The following is a 16,304-nucleotide window of genomic DNA, read 5'->3' as shown; positions in this document are numbered from 1 at the left end:
CTTGTTTACAAAAGGGACAAAAAATGTATCTGGTGTAAATGAGTTTGACATCACAGTACAACGTGTCATCGAGTGTCAGAATGTTAGTGACAGCTTGCCTAATTCACAAAGGGATGACATTTTGTTGCAATGATGAATGAATTTTCTGTGACAAATGGATGTGTACAAAACTAATGAGAGCACCTTGTAGTTGCTTAAAAGCAATAAAATAGATAGAATAAATAGATAAAAAGGTATATGATCTTGTTTGAGAGAGGGTGAGAGAGAAAAGTGTGAAAAGTGATAAAGGTCATGGAAAGAAGCTTGGCATGTGGGTGAATTGTGGCTTGTGGGAGTTTTGTGCAAAGTTTACGCCTCCACATTTCAAACTGATACACACACACACACGCACGCGCGCACACACACACACACACACACACACACACACACACACACACACACACACACACACACACACACAGTTGTTCTGCTCAGCTGACCTGCTTGGTTAAGAGAAGAAAACAACAACCTTACTGGAGGTTTACAGTACATGTTAAATATTAACCCTAGATATTGAAATGTAGACCACACATGATACTGCAAAACTCTAGAAACTAGAAAAGTGAAAGTTTCGGTTTCAGTCTGGAAGCTCTTGATTATAGCAGTCAGTACAGTGAAACAGAATGCTAGCAAAAGCGCAATTTATTAGAGGAGTGCATATTTGCAAAATTGCCAGCAACATATTCATTCAACACTCTTATCTTCCACTCATTACAGCAATTGTATTTGCCCTGCCCTCTCCCTCCTGGTGATAAAAGTGACTTGAGGGCAAGTTAGTAGATGATTTAGGATTCTGAGAGGATTCTCCCTCTGGGGTGTGCAATGGAAGCCTGTTACTCTGCAGCCAGCTCCTATCTCCAGGCTCTGCCTATTTAAAAGGCCATGAGTCAGCACAACGAAGCCCCCTCTGTGGCAGATGAGCCCATACACACACACGCGCGCATGCAAAGTAACACACACACACACACACGCACACACACACACACACACACACACACACACACACACACACACACACACACACACACACACACACACACCCCTCGCTCAGATAGACTGCAGGCTCAGCTGTCTGTGCAGGAGTTTTAAGTGCTTCAGTATTGAGATGAACACAATGAAAAGCCCCAGCATTGAGCTGCTGTAAATCAATGGGAACACCCTATTGGCTTTGCTTCCATGTACATCATTTCGATTATTTTCTTTTTCCTACTGTATTGTATATGTGCAAACAAACAAACAAATATCAATATTTAATTGAACTCTCAGCTATGCTACAGGCCTAGACGTATATGAATGTGTATACTGTATACTATAGAGGAACCAGTTCTTTTGTTGTGTTTCTAACATCACACATGGATCATCATCATCATCACATGGATAGTTCACTCTAAAATAAAATGTCTGTGATCAACCACATACCTTCACTCTCATCCTTATCCTGGTCATTTAGCAACTTGCACTTACACATTTTCCAATGTAATGAAAGCTGATTGGGTCCTGGCCAGAAGGTGGACCCCATCAATTTTCATTATATGTGACAGCAGCTGGTGAAACCGGGAACAAGTTGGCAGCCGATCAAATCTTCTGACTTTTATTCTGAACATTTTAAATAAATGTCAACGTTGTTGAAAATCAATGACACACTCGCTAGTCAACTAACACAGCTTGTTTTGTTTTTTGCCTGCTAACAATGTAAACACTACTTTACATTGTTAGCAGGCAAAAAACAAAACAATACTACCCAGTTAACTATAAATAGTTAACTGGGTAGTAGTGGGGATTACTCACCAAATCCATTGCATTGCAATATTTTGGCTTGACTAGCGAGTGTGTCATTGATTTTCAACAACTTTGAAATGTATTAACATTTTTCAGAACAATTATTGGTTGCTGACTTGTTTCCAGTCTACCTTCACCATACCGTCACTATTGGAAAAAAGTAGAGCTGCAACCTGGATAAGATAAGAAAAAGTAAGTGTATCGAAGAGGAGTGGTTCATCACAGATTTCAGAGTGTACTATCCTCTCTAAGTCCTTTGCATCTGCTTAAACTGATATTGCTGAATATATACAGTACAGGCCAAAAGTTTGGACACACCTTCTCATTCAATGTGTTTCCTTTATTTTCATGACTATTTACATTGTAGATTCTCACTGAAGGCATCAAAACTATGAATGAACACATGTGGAATGATGTACTTAACAAAAAACTGTGAAATAACTCTTATATATATGTATGTATATGTATATATATATATGTCTTATATTTTAGATTCCTCAAAGTAGCCACCCTTTGCTTTTTTGTTGTTAATAAAATATATTTAAAAAAAATGTTAATAAAATATATAATAATAATATTAAATATATATATTATTATTATATATTTTATTAACAACAAAAAAGCAAAGGGTGGCTACTTTGAGGAATCTAAAATATAAGACATATTTAGAGTTATTTCACACTTTATTGTTAAATACATAATTCCTATGTGTTCATTCATAGTTTTGATGCCTTCAGTGAGAATCTACAATGTACCAAATAGTCATGAAAATAAAGGAAACGCATTGAATGAGAAGGTGTGTCCAAACTTTTGGCCTGTACTGTATACAGTTAGGTCCGGAAATATTTGGACAATGACACAATTTCCATAATTTGGGCTCTGTATGCCACCACAGTGGATTTGGAATGAAACAACAATCAAGATGTAATTGAAGTGCAGACTTTCAGCTTTAATTCAAGGGGTTGAACAAAAAGATTGTATGAAACGTTTAGGAATTGCAACCATTTTTATACACAGTCCCCTATTTTCAGGAGCTCAAAAGTAATTGGACAAATTAACATAATCATAAATGAAATGTTCATTGTTCATTTTTAATACTTTGTCGAGAATCCTTTGCAGGCAATGACTGCCTGAAGTCTGGAACACATGGACATCACCAAATGCTGGGTTTCCTCCTTTGTGATGCTTTGCCAGGCCTTTACTGCAGCAGTCTTCAGTTGCTGTTTGTTCGTGGGTCTTTCTGCCTTTAGTTTTGTCTTCAGCAAGTGAAATGCATGCTTGATTGGGTTGAGATCAGGTGATTGACTCTGGCCATTGCAGAATATTCCACTTATTTGCCTTAAAAAAGTCCTGGGTTGCTTACACAGTATGTTTTGGGTCATTGTCCATCTGTATTGTGAAGCACCATCCAATCAACTTTGCTGAATTTGTCTGAATCTGAGCAGACAGAATATCCCTAAACACTTCAGAATTCATCTGTCTGCTTCTTTCTTCTGTCACATCATCAATAAACACTAGTGACCCAGTGCCATTGGAAGCCATGCATGTCCATGTCATCACACTGCCTCCACGTTTTTTTTACAGATGATGTGGTATGTGTCGGATCATGAGCCGTTCCAAGCCTTTTCCATATTTTTTTCTTCCCATCATTCTGGTACAGGTTGATCTTAGTTTCATCGGTCCAAAGAATGCTGTTCCAGAACAGGGCTGGCTTTTTTTAGATGTTTTTTGTCAAAGTCTAATCTGGCCTTTCTATTCTTGAGGCTTATGAATGGCTTGCACCTTGTGGTGAACCCTCTGTATTTGCTTGTGTGAAGTCTTTCTTTTATGGTACACATGGATAATGATATGCCTACCTCTTGGAGACTGTTCTTCACTTGGCTGGATGTTGTGATGGGGTTTTTCTTTACCATGTAAAGGATCCTGTGATCATCCACTACTCTTGTCTTCCATGGACGTCCAGACCTTTTTGTGGTGCCGAGCTCACCAGTGCGTTTTCTTTCTCAGAATGTACCAAACAGTTAATTTGGCCACTATTAATGTTCCCACTATCTCTCTGATGGATTATTATTTATTTATTTTTGCAGCCTAAGGATGGCCTGTTTCACTTGCATTGAGAGCTCCGTTGACTGCATGTTGTGCAGTATACAGCAACAGCTTCCAAATGCAAATGCCACACTTGGAATCAACTCAGACTTTTTACCTGCTTAATTGATAAAGAAATAATGAAGGAATAGCCCACACTGGCCCATGAAACAGCTTTTGAGTCAATTGTCCAATTACTTTTGGTCCCTTGAAAAAGAGGGAGCTACATATTAAAGAGCTGTAATTCCTAAACCCTTCCTTCGATTTGGATGTGAATACCCTTACCCTAAAGCTGAGAGTCTGCACTTTAAGCCCATATTCATTATATGACTGTAACTTGAAGATGTTTTGGTAAACAGCTAAAATAACACAAATTCTGTCTGTGTCCAAATATATATGGACCGAACTGTATATATATATAGACATATTTAAATATCAGTGAATACAGTGAAAAGGAGATCCCAATCCCAATATGTTTTTGGTTCTGTTTAAATAAAGGATACAACATTAAATGGTATGTTTCTCCCTGCAGGAGGGCGTGTGCGGGATGTCGGGGGATGAGCGGGCCGGTGAGGCGCCCATGTACGTGTACGAGTCGACGGTGCACTGTGCCAATGTCCTCCTCAGTCTGGAGGAGCAGCGCAGACAGGATATCCTGTGCGATGTGACCCTGGTGGTGGAGAGGACGGAGATCCGAGCGCACCGTGCCGTGCTGGCGGCCAGCAGCCGCTACTTCCTCCAGGCGCTGCTGGGCCACGCGCATGCTGAGCAGGAGCCTGTTATAAGCCTGCCCGAGAAAGTGAGTCATTGACGCATACACACACACACACACACACACACACACACACACACATACACACACACACACACACACACACACACACACACACACACGCATGTACACATAACATCCAGACACTCATCACAGGTATGTGTCAGTCATTGAGAGAGAGACAACATAGACTTATTAAGTCTCTAATGCATGGCTGTGTGCGTGTGCGAGTGTGTGTGTGTGTGTGCATGCGTGTGTGTATGTATGTGTGTGTGTGTGTGTGTATGTATGTGTATGTGTATGTATGTGTGTGTGTGATTGAGCGAGAGAGAGAGAGAGATGGAGACATAGCCTTGTAGCTCAGTTGTCACAGTAGCATTCCAACTCTTGTTTATCCAACGTTGGCAAGATTCCTGAAAACACTGTGAATCTTTCAGAATCTGCGATAGAATCTCTTTCTGCCAATTCCGCTGCTGGTGTGACGAATCGCGGAGCAACCCCGGCCTACGTCCCAATAGGCTAGCATTAGCATATAATGTCCCAAATCTGTCAAACTGATTAATATATCTCTTTGACTTTACCTTATACAGTAATCACTAGCAATGCTGCAACCACTTTACATGTCAAAAACCATCCTCTAATGACTGGAAAGCATGGCTTATTTTCCACATCTCTCTCTATCTCTCTCTCTCTCTAGCCTTCTTTCTTCTTTGTAGTGTGGATTTTCCCCATTATGTCTCTCCAACTCTCTTTCTGTCCCTGTCACTTTATCTCCCGCCATCCTCTCTCTCTTTTCTCCTCTCTACGCTTTGTACTGTAGTATTTTTCTCTCTCTCTCTCTCTCTCTCACTCTCTTTCTCTCTCTCTCTCTCACTCTCTTTCTCTCTCTCTCTCTCTGAAAATAATTATACGAAGTATCCCTCAGGCTGTGGCAGTTATAAACATATTGGGCGGCAATATTTGCCATCTCTCACTAGTCCCAAATGATTCTTAAATGTTGTGTCGTGTGGAAATTGGGAATTGATTTTGATACATTTTTAAATGTAAGATTCTCTTAATTGTGAGCATTTTTCACAGTGAAGGAGGAAATGCGTCTCCGCCTCCACCTCCCCTGTCATACAGTGACCACATAAACGCTCCTCTTTGGGTAGCCATGTCTTTTTGTGTCTTCCTGTCTCTATCGCCAGGCTCTGTCTCTGTATCTCTGACAGATTTTTCCAATATTCTAAATAGAATTTCTTTGATCGATTCATGATTTGGTTCACTCCGATCTGTTGTTTCGAAGCAGTGTTGGTGTGACCTTGGCTTGTTAGAGTCGACACCAACTGACAGAGGCGGCTCTTTTATGGTCGATGTAGGGTTCTTTTAGGTTGTTAGCTTACTGGGCTGTTTCTCACTTTCTGGTAAGTTATTTTAGTAACTTAGTAAATTTTAGAGTCCCCTCTGACCCTGCCATTAAAGGACATTTCACAGATTTGTTGCCTCAGAATTGTTGTCAAGATCACCTTATGAAGCGAACACAGCTTCCAAATGAATTCTGTAGATCAAAAGCTAGGTATCGCTAGTTTGAGGATTTTACCCTGAGAATATTTGGGGGTAATCACATGGTTTTTACTATCCAAAAACCTACAAGGAGCTTTAGGGAGGCGTAAGCTTATCATTTTCGAATTATCTATAAGCATCACACTATCACATACATCTAACACTTGTGTTACCTAACATGTATCTTAGCTTAGATGCGTCTCCATGCCTGGCTGGGAGATGCAAAGCACCATGGCTGTTGTAGATTTCATCATTCAGACATACTTCCTGGTCCAACAAAAGGCTATTTTCTAGCTTATTTGCTAGACATACATTTTTATTATATATATATATATATATATATATATATATATATATATATATATATATATATATATATATTGCTTTTTGTTTTAGGGTTAGGGCCATTTAGACAACAAAGACTACTTGCTGGTGAGTCTTGGTGACCATTGGTGAAATGTTTCTTTAAACTGTTTCTTTAAACTGTTCACTACCTGGTCAGGCCTGTTTCAATCAGTAGTGATGAGGCTACGGTATAAGGAGAGGTGTCCAAACATGTGGTTATTACCCTCTGGGTCTGTGTATTCAGGTTCAGTACCTGTTCTGGAATTGAAACCCCCACACAGAAGCACATTGAAATAGGTTTGTTTCTATATGGAGATTGTCATAGAACTGATCATTTCTCTTTCTCTCTCCCTCCACTACTCTACCTCTCTCTCTCTCCCTCCACTACTCCCTGTACTACTCCCCCCCCCTCTCTCTCTCTCTCTCCCTCCACTACTCCCTGTACTACCCCCCCTCTCTCTCTCTCTCTCCCTCCACTACTCTACCTCTCTTTCACTCACCCTCCACTACTCTACCTCTCTCTCTCTCCCTCCACTACTCCCTATACTAATCCCCCCCCCCCCCTCTCTCTCTCTCTCTCCCTCCACTACTCCCTGTACTACCCCCGCCCCTCTCTCTCTCCCTGTGCTCTCTCTATCTACTGGCCTCATTAGGAGGCTGGTACTGTAGTAACATTAAAGACTCCTCTCCAGCCTAGCCTCGCTCTGTGCGCTCATGGAGATATGCTACTGCAGGCGCAGGAGGGAGGCAGCTGCTGATGCTAGCTGAAAATGGACCCCCCCCCCCAACACCCCCCCCCCACACACACACACACGCACACATACACCCACACACACACACACACACACACACACACACACACACACACACACACACACACACACACACACACACACCACTCAGCACTCTAACAGCTCTATAACCCCCATCGCCCTTCCCCTCCCCCCAGCCGTGTGCACAGACACACACAGAGAAGCACACAGAGACGCACCACACACACACACACACACACACACACACACACACACACACACACACACACACACACACACCCTGATTCTGGCTATGAGCTACTATAAGTGAAGATGGGGAACAGAGGAGATAGGAGGGGGCAATGAAAGGAGGGAATAGACAGGGAATGGGGGACAAGGACAGACATAGTATTTTAAGATAGGATGACTTTCACCTTCAGAGACGAACCCCCAGGCACTGGCTGGGATGATGGTGGGGTAGTGGGTGGATGTGGGGGGTGGATGTATAATGTGACTAAGCCAGAGTGTTCCCTTTCTTTCTCTTTCTTGGTGCCGTAATGGGTACAGCTTACAGAGTGTGTTTATGTGTGAGCTGTCTGTTTTCTCAACAGATAAGACAGCAGGGTTGGGGTCAATTTGAATTTCTGGAATTATATGGAAACACTTATAAAAGCTTCTCATTTTGGGTTTATTGTAAATCTTTTAAAAATAGATTTCCATTTGTATATTGAATTGTAATGTCAATGTAGTGTACATTAATTGGTTGAATTGAAATTCAACCAACACCAACCCAGTAAGATAGCCCACATTAGATATTAATAGATAAAAATAGAAAACATATTGAGTTGTAATGAAAGGAAATGTACCATATACTGTTATAATGTCTCTATTTAGTAACATGCAATTATACCAAGAAACAATTCCATGTATCTATGTATGTACATGTATGTACCTTGTATCCATACAGTGCAACGTAATGCAATTAATGCTGAGACCATACAACTTAATTAATTGTTTCAATCAATCAATCAATAGATTAAATTTTTTAGAAAGTGCAATTCCATGGTAACAGAATGAGGCTCATACTTGTTTCTTCACTTTCAAACATATGCCAAACAAAAATCCTTGATAGCAAATTGTAATAAACCATACAACTGTAAGCACAATTCCAACTGAAAATAACACAATAACACATTTATTTGAAGAACTGCAGATTCAAGTTTGTGAACCCTGTGAAAAGCGTTCTGCATGGAACCCAAAGGGGTTCATTAAAGGGTTCTGCCATACAGACAGCTGAAGAACCCTTTTAGATGCAATACAACCTGTACAATAAGTGGATGTGGCCAATTCAATTTCAGAAATTCTGCTACCGTTTTGATTTGGTCATTCTGTTACCGATTTGACCCAATTTGATATTCTGTAATAAATTTCACATGGGTCCTTTTACACAGAGCTGCCAATAAGTCATGGGTGTTTTGCTTATGGAAAGACAGTTGTTATTATCTCATTATGCTATTTATAAGTAATATTGACCAAAAACATCTAGTAGGCCTACTGTATACATTGTACAATTACTGGGAAAATGACAGGCTGTGCCTTTAATACAAATGCTGCTATTTAAACCTTGGTCATGTTTAACCTGAAACCTATAAATCGTAATCAATTGTAGCCTAATGATAAAATAACTTGCACTTCCTAAAATACAACACTTCTCCTTTAAGACCTCTGTCAGACCTCAGCCAAGAAACCATATGCTATCGCCTACTTCACCATGGTTTTCCTTTCTTTCTTTCGTTCTTCTTTCCATCCATTAAACAGTTAGTCAAGTTTGTATGGCTTCAGTTTAAAACATTTCAAACTTAAAATAAAACAATTTTAAAAATGGTGCTATGTTGATAAAGCTCATTATTAAAATAGAAAGTCAAAGCCTGACAGTCTTAACATCCATTTATCTGTTCCTCTCTCTCTCCTTTCTTCTCTCTTCTTTCATTCATTCTCTCTTTCCTCTCTCCATCTCAGGTCACAGCCAGAGGGTTTACCCCTCTACTCCAGTTCGCCTACACAGCCAAGCTGGTCCTGAGTAGGGACAACATCCACGAGGTCATCCTCTGTGCCGACTTCCTGGGCGTCCACAACCTGGAGGACTCCTGCTTCCGCTTCCTCACAGCCCAGCTCCACTCAGACACACAACACAGCAGCAACGGCTTCACCGTCGGACATAAACAGTCCCAGGATGATGACATCATCACTGAGGATGGTGATGATGGCGGGAGGTTATCGGACACCCCCAATGTGACGTCGTCATCCATGGCTTTGTCAGCGACAACGACGACCACGACCAAGCGGCGGCCCAATCACGCCACCCTCACGCCGCTGACCCCGGACCTCCCGCGATGCCCCAAATATAGGAAGTACCAACGGGCCTGCGGCCAGCACAACGGGGAGAACAACAGCGACAATGTCACTTCCGCCTGCCACATCTCGGACTCGGCCTCCCCCGGCCCTCTCACTGAAGAAACCAGCAGCACCCACAAGGGAGGGGGGAGTCAAGAACCCCCTCTCACTCCCTCCAGGATCAAAGTGGAGCCCCCTTCTGGCGGCGAGGGCGAATGCGGTGAATCTAGCCCCCCGGGTATGTTCTCCTCTGAGGACAGCCAGGATGTGTTGGAGATGGATCTGGAGCTGGAGGGGGCACCAGAGGGCTCTGAGATTCCCCCCAGTCGAGGCTCACCCGCCTCCTGTCTGCGCTCCTACCTCCAGGGGGGTAGCCTGGAACTCAGCAGCAGTAGCAGCCTGCCCACTGCTCCTACGAGTACCACCATCCAGCAGCTACTGACCAACAGACTCTTGCACAGGGACAGGGACAGGGATAGGGAGAGAGGGGACAGGGAGCGGGACAGAGGGGACAACAAGGGGACATCTCAGGGGGACTACCAAAAGGACTTCAGGACTGGTATTACTGGGACAGTGGCCTCGTCTTCTGTCACAGAGGTAGATGGGAACACGGGCAGGCCGGCATCAAGGTCTACTTCCTGCGACGGCGCAGCCAAAGTAGAGCTGGACCGCCGCGGCAGCGTCATCTTCTCCTCGGGAGTGCCGTCCCACTCCTCCTACGCAGAAGTCCGTAAATCCCTGGAGAGGGATCTGGCGGAGTACGCCCCCAAAGAGCTGTGGACGGGCTCAAGCCAGTCTCTCCCCAGTCGCTCCCAGACGTACTCCCCTCTCTCCTCCTCCTCCACCACCCCCTCCTCCACCACCCCCACTGCGCCCCCTGCCGCCCAGGACCTGACCCCCCCGCCATCCTCCGTCCGGCCACGCCCCACCACCAGCTGCCCCCTGCCCATCAAGATCTCCCCCCGCTCCCCCCCTCCTCCCCTACCTCTGGAGCCCCGCACCCGCACCTCCAGCTCCTGCTCCTCCTTCTCCTACCTGGAGGAGAGCGGAGGCAGCGGTGGGTCTCCCTCCAGTTTGCCACAGTTTGAATTCTCCTCCTCCCCATGCTCGGGCTCCGTGTCTGGGCTAGCTCGCTGCCTGGTGGGGGTGGGGGTTGGGGACCAGAGGGAGCTTGGTAGTAGCATTCGTGGTGGTGTCGATGGGGGTAGTGTGGTAGGGGAGGCCATATTCTCTCAGGGCCGAGCCAAGATCAAGTGTGAGCGGGTGTACGGGGCCAACTCCAGTGACGAGTCGGGGTCCTTCTCGGAGGGAGACAGCGAGGGTGGACCACCGGGAGAGCCAGGCCCCGAGGTTAGTATCAACTTTATATAAATATATGCAAACAACAACAACAGCAACAGAAACCATGTGAGCTTCCAAATAGTGAAAGGAGAGTAATCATTATAAACATCCAAACGTAACAAAATCTCGTACAGGGTCAAAGATGTAAATAAAGACAGATCATATAGCTATTATTGGTGGAATGATGAGTCATATGGTTAATGATATGATGATTTGTTGATATCAATGCTGCAAAGTATCTGAACAAATATTTATATTCACTCCTCTTTATGAGATGACGAAGGCATACAGACAATACTGGTTGACTGTACATGACATTACAAATGTTTTTTTGACATGACAAGAGTAGTTGAAGGAGAGAGAATTGCGTGAGGTTTATTTCATCCACGTCTTAAGCATGGAGTCAGGGCCCATCCTTACACAATCTGTGTGAAGTCTCCTAGGATAAGACCTTGATTTTGCACACACTACCGACATGCAGAAACCGTATGGTTGCCATGGCGATGTATACGCACGTTCTCTCTTTCTCTCTCTCTTGCTTTGTAGAGAGAATGTAAATGATTCCTCCCCTGTTACACTGTTAGCTGTACCATGCCATTCAGCCTAGCTTGTACACAAACACACACACATACACACACAAACATACACACACACACACACACACACACACTGTGCGTGTCCATGTGTGTGCGTGTGTACGTGTGTGAGTGGTCCATCTGCCCATCCCAGTTCTTTGCACTGACACACTTGGCTCAGAGAAAGCGAACACACACCCCAGGATCCACAGTGGCCAGGTGGAAGGTGCCTTGTCCCTGTACCCTCTACCATCTGGCAAACTCCCTGCGGTTCAGACCCTTCTAACTGGGACACACCACCAGACGAGCCCTCTGCTTAAGAGGGTTGGAGAATAGGGCCCTAGAGCCAGCAATGGACCATAACACACACACACACACACACCAGCTCGACAGCCGCCCACACAGATGAGGCCTACTTCTGCTGGCCCACTCGCAGAGTAATGAACTCGGTGGAGGGATAGTTATAAATGGAAAGAGAAACCAGAACAAGAGAGAGAGAGAGAGAGAAAAATAGAGAGAGAAGGGGGTAAAGGGGCAGAAAGAGGGGGGGAGAGGGACGATTTACGAGTGTGTCAGAAGCTCACTCTGTCATCCTAATCTTATTATGGGTCTGGAGTGAGTTGGAGAGCTAAATATAGATGTCTATCCAACATAGAGAGAGAGACAGAAAGTGTGGCGAGAGAGAGAGAGAGAGAGAGAGAGACAGAGAGAGAGAGAGAGAGAGAGAGCGAGAGAGAGAGAGAGAGAGAGAGAGAGAGAGAGAGAGAGAGAGAGAGAGAGAGAGAGAGAGAGAGAGAGAGAGAGAGAGAGAGAGAGAGAGAGAGAAGGCCCTCCAAGGTCACAGCTGAAACAAAGCCCTCCCTATCCTCAATTCTCACTAAGACACATGGAATGGCCTTGATATATACTGGAACTACTACTTAAAGCCAGGTGTAATGTATGTAATATTTGATTTGATGCACAGGCATAATTAATTGCCTACAGTATTAAAAGCACAGGAAGGCACAAGATAAAACACTGTCAGGCTTTTATGTGGAGCATTACCAAAACATGTGTATGTACTGTATACTGTCACTTCTGTAGCATTTGTGTTTTTTATTTGTTTAGCTCATTACCTTGCTTTTGTAACCTGTTGATCTTTTAATTTGTTCCTTCATTCATGTGCTGAACAATTGTTTTAAGTTGGTGGGGATCTCTATACGACACAAAGAAAGGAATGTTAGTGTATTGTGTTTGGAAACAAATCTGAAAGGCTGGATTATAGTGCCACCTAGTGGACCGATATAACCCATATACTAGAATAACATCCCTGATTAACTTTTTTTCTTGCAGGTCGCACTCCCCTTCCCCGTGGATCAGATCACAAATCTTCCACGCAACGACTTCCAGATCATGATAAAGATGCACAAACTGTCCACGGAGCAGCTGGAGTTCATCCACGACATCCGGCGGCGGAGCAAGAACCGTATCGCTGCCCAACGCTGCCGCAAGAGGAAGCTGGACTGCATCCAGAACCTGGAGTGTGAGATCCGCAAGCTGGTATGCCGTCACGGTCAAAAAGCACTATATCATCAGTGTACTGATAGATTTTGTCTTGTTGTTACATTTCTGTGTAAGCATAAACTACTGCTAAATGACCATATTATTATTACAACATGGCAGACATTTATGGCAGAAATAAAATGTATTTAGTATTTCTGCAGGTGATATGGACTGTTTTTATTTAAACTTGGACAAAGCTTTCTGCACATTAGTATGTATTTCATGTGTTTTTGAGCAGGTGTTTTCATGTTTTCTCATTCTTGAAACTACAACTGAACAAGTTGTGTGCATGTACTGTAGTTATATGCATACATACATGTGCTTCTATGTATATTTACATGTACGCTGTCGCTCTATGTGTACAATATTCATGAGCATGTGTATGTTTCCTGTGCAGGTGTGTGAGAAGGAGAAGCTGCTAAGTGAGAGAAACCAACTGAAGCTATGTATGGGTGAGCTGTGGCAGAACCTATCCTACCTCTCCCAGGAGGTGTCTAAGGAAGTACAGGTGATCCAGGACAAACCGCACCCTGCTCACCGGAGCAGGGATCCCACCGCTGCCACCAACGCTATCTCAATTAGCGCCAGCATCGATCTCACCTCCAATCCCGGCTCACCCACCTCCGAAGGCAGCTTCGTTAAAACACCATGCCCCTCTGAGAGTGAGTCTCAGTGCCCCACTCCAAGTGGTCTGGACTTTGGGCAGAGGGGGCAGGCCAGTGGGGTGGAGGAACCAGAGTCTTCCCTTGAACCTGGATCCTCTCTAGGTGTGTGTAGCCCCACAGTATCAGTGGATTTCTGTCAGGAGATGACAGAGAAATGCACAACAGAAGAACAGCCTCGACAGGACTGTACTTAGCAGCTGTTTTTTTAACGTTTTTTATTTATTATTATGACACACGTCTCTACCTTGATGTAATGTTTGAAGTACATTTGTAAACTATGTTTTTGTAAATGTTGACACTACAGTTGTCTTATCAGCAATACTGTTCAACAGGTATTTTCTGAGATATCAAACTCTTACGGTTACAAAAAACAGCACTGGCAGCTTCCTCTCTCTCTCTCTCTATCTTCTCTCTCTCTCTCCACCTCTCTCTCTCTCAATCTCTGTCTCTCTCTTTCTCTCTCTCTCTCCCTCCCTCCCTCCCTCTCATCAGGGGAGGCTGATCTCAGGAATTCCTCTGAATGTTCAATAATGTCTCTGTACATTTTTTTGGTTACACTTTATTCTGCTGTCGTTTTTTTTTACTTGGTATTTACTTGGTAAATTACATTGTAAAACAGTACATACCTCATAGCTGATTAACAAGTACATTTAGGTTTTGTTTGGATTCACATAAACAAGCAACATAATACCACTTGGTACCAGGTAGTTAGTTACCAATAATGTTGAATTTGTTGAAGAAAGTAACATTTTCATTTCCTAATGAATACCAGGTAATAAGACTGTAAAATAAAGAATCGCCAAAGTTACTTTGTTGAAAAGATATTAGTCTGAATAGAGTTCTGTACAGCAGAGAGTAGAAGTAACTCATATGCAAAGTTTCCCTCATATCATATCTCACTTACCTTCTGCCGTTTAAACTATACATTCCTCTTTTGCCTTTTACACATCTTTGGTGAACGAAAGAGAGAATCACAGGAATGGACACACTGTAGCTAAAAACTGGAATTTGAAAAAATTAAAACCGCCATATACCTCCAAGAGGTTACAATTGAATCTAACGTTTGCAAATGTGTAGACATTGGCACTTAGAAATTACAACTTTTAAGTACTTAGTTACTCAATGTATATTTAAATGGTGTCTAAGACTACCTGATATTAGCCAACCCTATTGCTCTTTTTTGGGACAGGAATTTATTGTCCCTCATTTAGTGAAAATGTAGTATTTCGTGAAGAGGTATTGTACCCTACTGTTAGTGCAAGACAGATTTTGGATATTCTATCGAAATTGGGATATGAGTGTAAGACACCACATACTCTGTCTTGTTAGATAAGATCCATGTATTTTTTGTTAATATAAGAGTTCAATTTATCCTCTCAGCTTGTTCAGTATTCCTGATGGTGTATTATCAAGTTAAATGTTCAAAACCAGAGAGCGATGCATAGATAGTAGTTGGTCGATGGTAAAATGCCAAATTCTTCAGTTATGTTTTTTCTGTAGCATGTGTCAGGGTTAGCTTTAGTGGTATCTTTGTTGTTTTCTATCACCCATGTGCACTATGAACATTTGAGTGTAATGTCTGAGAATAACGGTTTTACATCCTTTTGCATATTTTTACATTTACTTTACTTTTAGTTTCTTTCCACAGTATACAGAACCAATGACACAGCTCCACAGAATGTACTTTTACTCAGAGTACACTGAATACACTGAACATGTTGATAAAAATGCTTATGAACATGTTATTTATTTTAACAAAGATGTTAAGTGATGGGGGTAGGGGGGGGCGGGTTGATTTTAAAGGAAGGCCTACACCCATCTTAGCATTGATTTTGTGATTTTCAATCATTGTGGTTTTTACTGACAATAGGATGAAAAACATTTTTGTGTTTTTGTTTTGTTTTATGATTCACTATGTCCTTATTAATATAAATGACAAGACGATTTAAAATGAGGCAAAAGTATGTTTACAAAAGTCTGTGTTACATGTTTGTGTTTTTTAAGGAATTTTCCATGAAAAGAGACTTAGCTTCATTTGGATTGATGAGTTAGATTTTTTTAACTGTTTATAAAACTGAACATTGTAAGTGAATAATGTGATTTTAAACTTACGCGTTTTGACAAATGCAGCTCCAATTCTTGCCTTAGAGGTTTCAGAGGCCAAAAGTCATGAGAAAGGGAACTGAAGGTCAGACTCGACCAAAGCTGCAACACGGTCAAACCAGCACTGCACAGAAAAATAACTTGTGGCCATGTAAAATTCATGATTTCTTTCAAATTTCAAATGAAACTGATGATGAAAACTGAAAAGAAACTAAGCTCACTTTCCTCATGACTCAAACATGCATTTTATGTGAGCAACAATGTTGTTATTTTGCAGTGCGGGTAAGCCGCAGTGCATGTTTGATTGAATCCCAGCCTGAGTGTATGCAGAGGTTATGCCTCATATAAACATTATGGACTCTCACACTTA

General features: G+C 42.7%; 1 protein-coding gene across 1 annotated transcript in view; it reads left to right on the top strand.

The window, feature by feature from the left end:
- The window catches only part of bach2a (BTB and CNC homology 1, basic leucine zipper transcription factor 2a), a 35,297-nt gene extending 21,110 nt beyond the window's left edge, over positions 1-14,187 (top strand). The window contains exons 2-5 of the mRNA XM_080522976.1: positions 4,436-4,702; positions 9,334-11,058; positions 12,957-13,163; positions 13,564-14,187. Coding sequence (XP_080379102.1) covers positions 4,451-4,702; positions 9,334-11,058; positions 12,957-13,163; positions 13,564-14,025 — 2,646 coding nt within the window. The 5' untranslated portion in view covers positions 4,436-4,450 and the 3' untranslated portion in view covers positions 14,026-14,187. The remainder of the gene's footprint in view (positions 1-4,435; positions 4,703-9,333; positions 11,059-12,956; positions 13,164-13,563) is intronic.
- The last annotated feature ends 2,117 nt before the right edge of the window (positions 14,188-16,304 follow it).

Source organism: Nansenia antarctica, assembly GCF_963989245.1.
Source record: "Nansenia antarctica genome assembly, chromosome: 1".
In the NCBI taxonomy this organism is placed as follows: domain Eukaryota; kingdom Metazoa; phylum Chordata; class Actinopteri; order Argentiniformes; family Microstomatidae; genus Nansenia; species Nansenia antarctica.
Note: the sequence above shows the minus strand (reverse complement) of the source record. Positions and strands in the feature narration are given on the sequence as shown.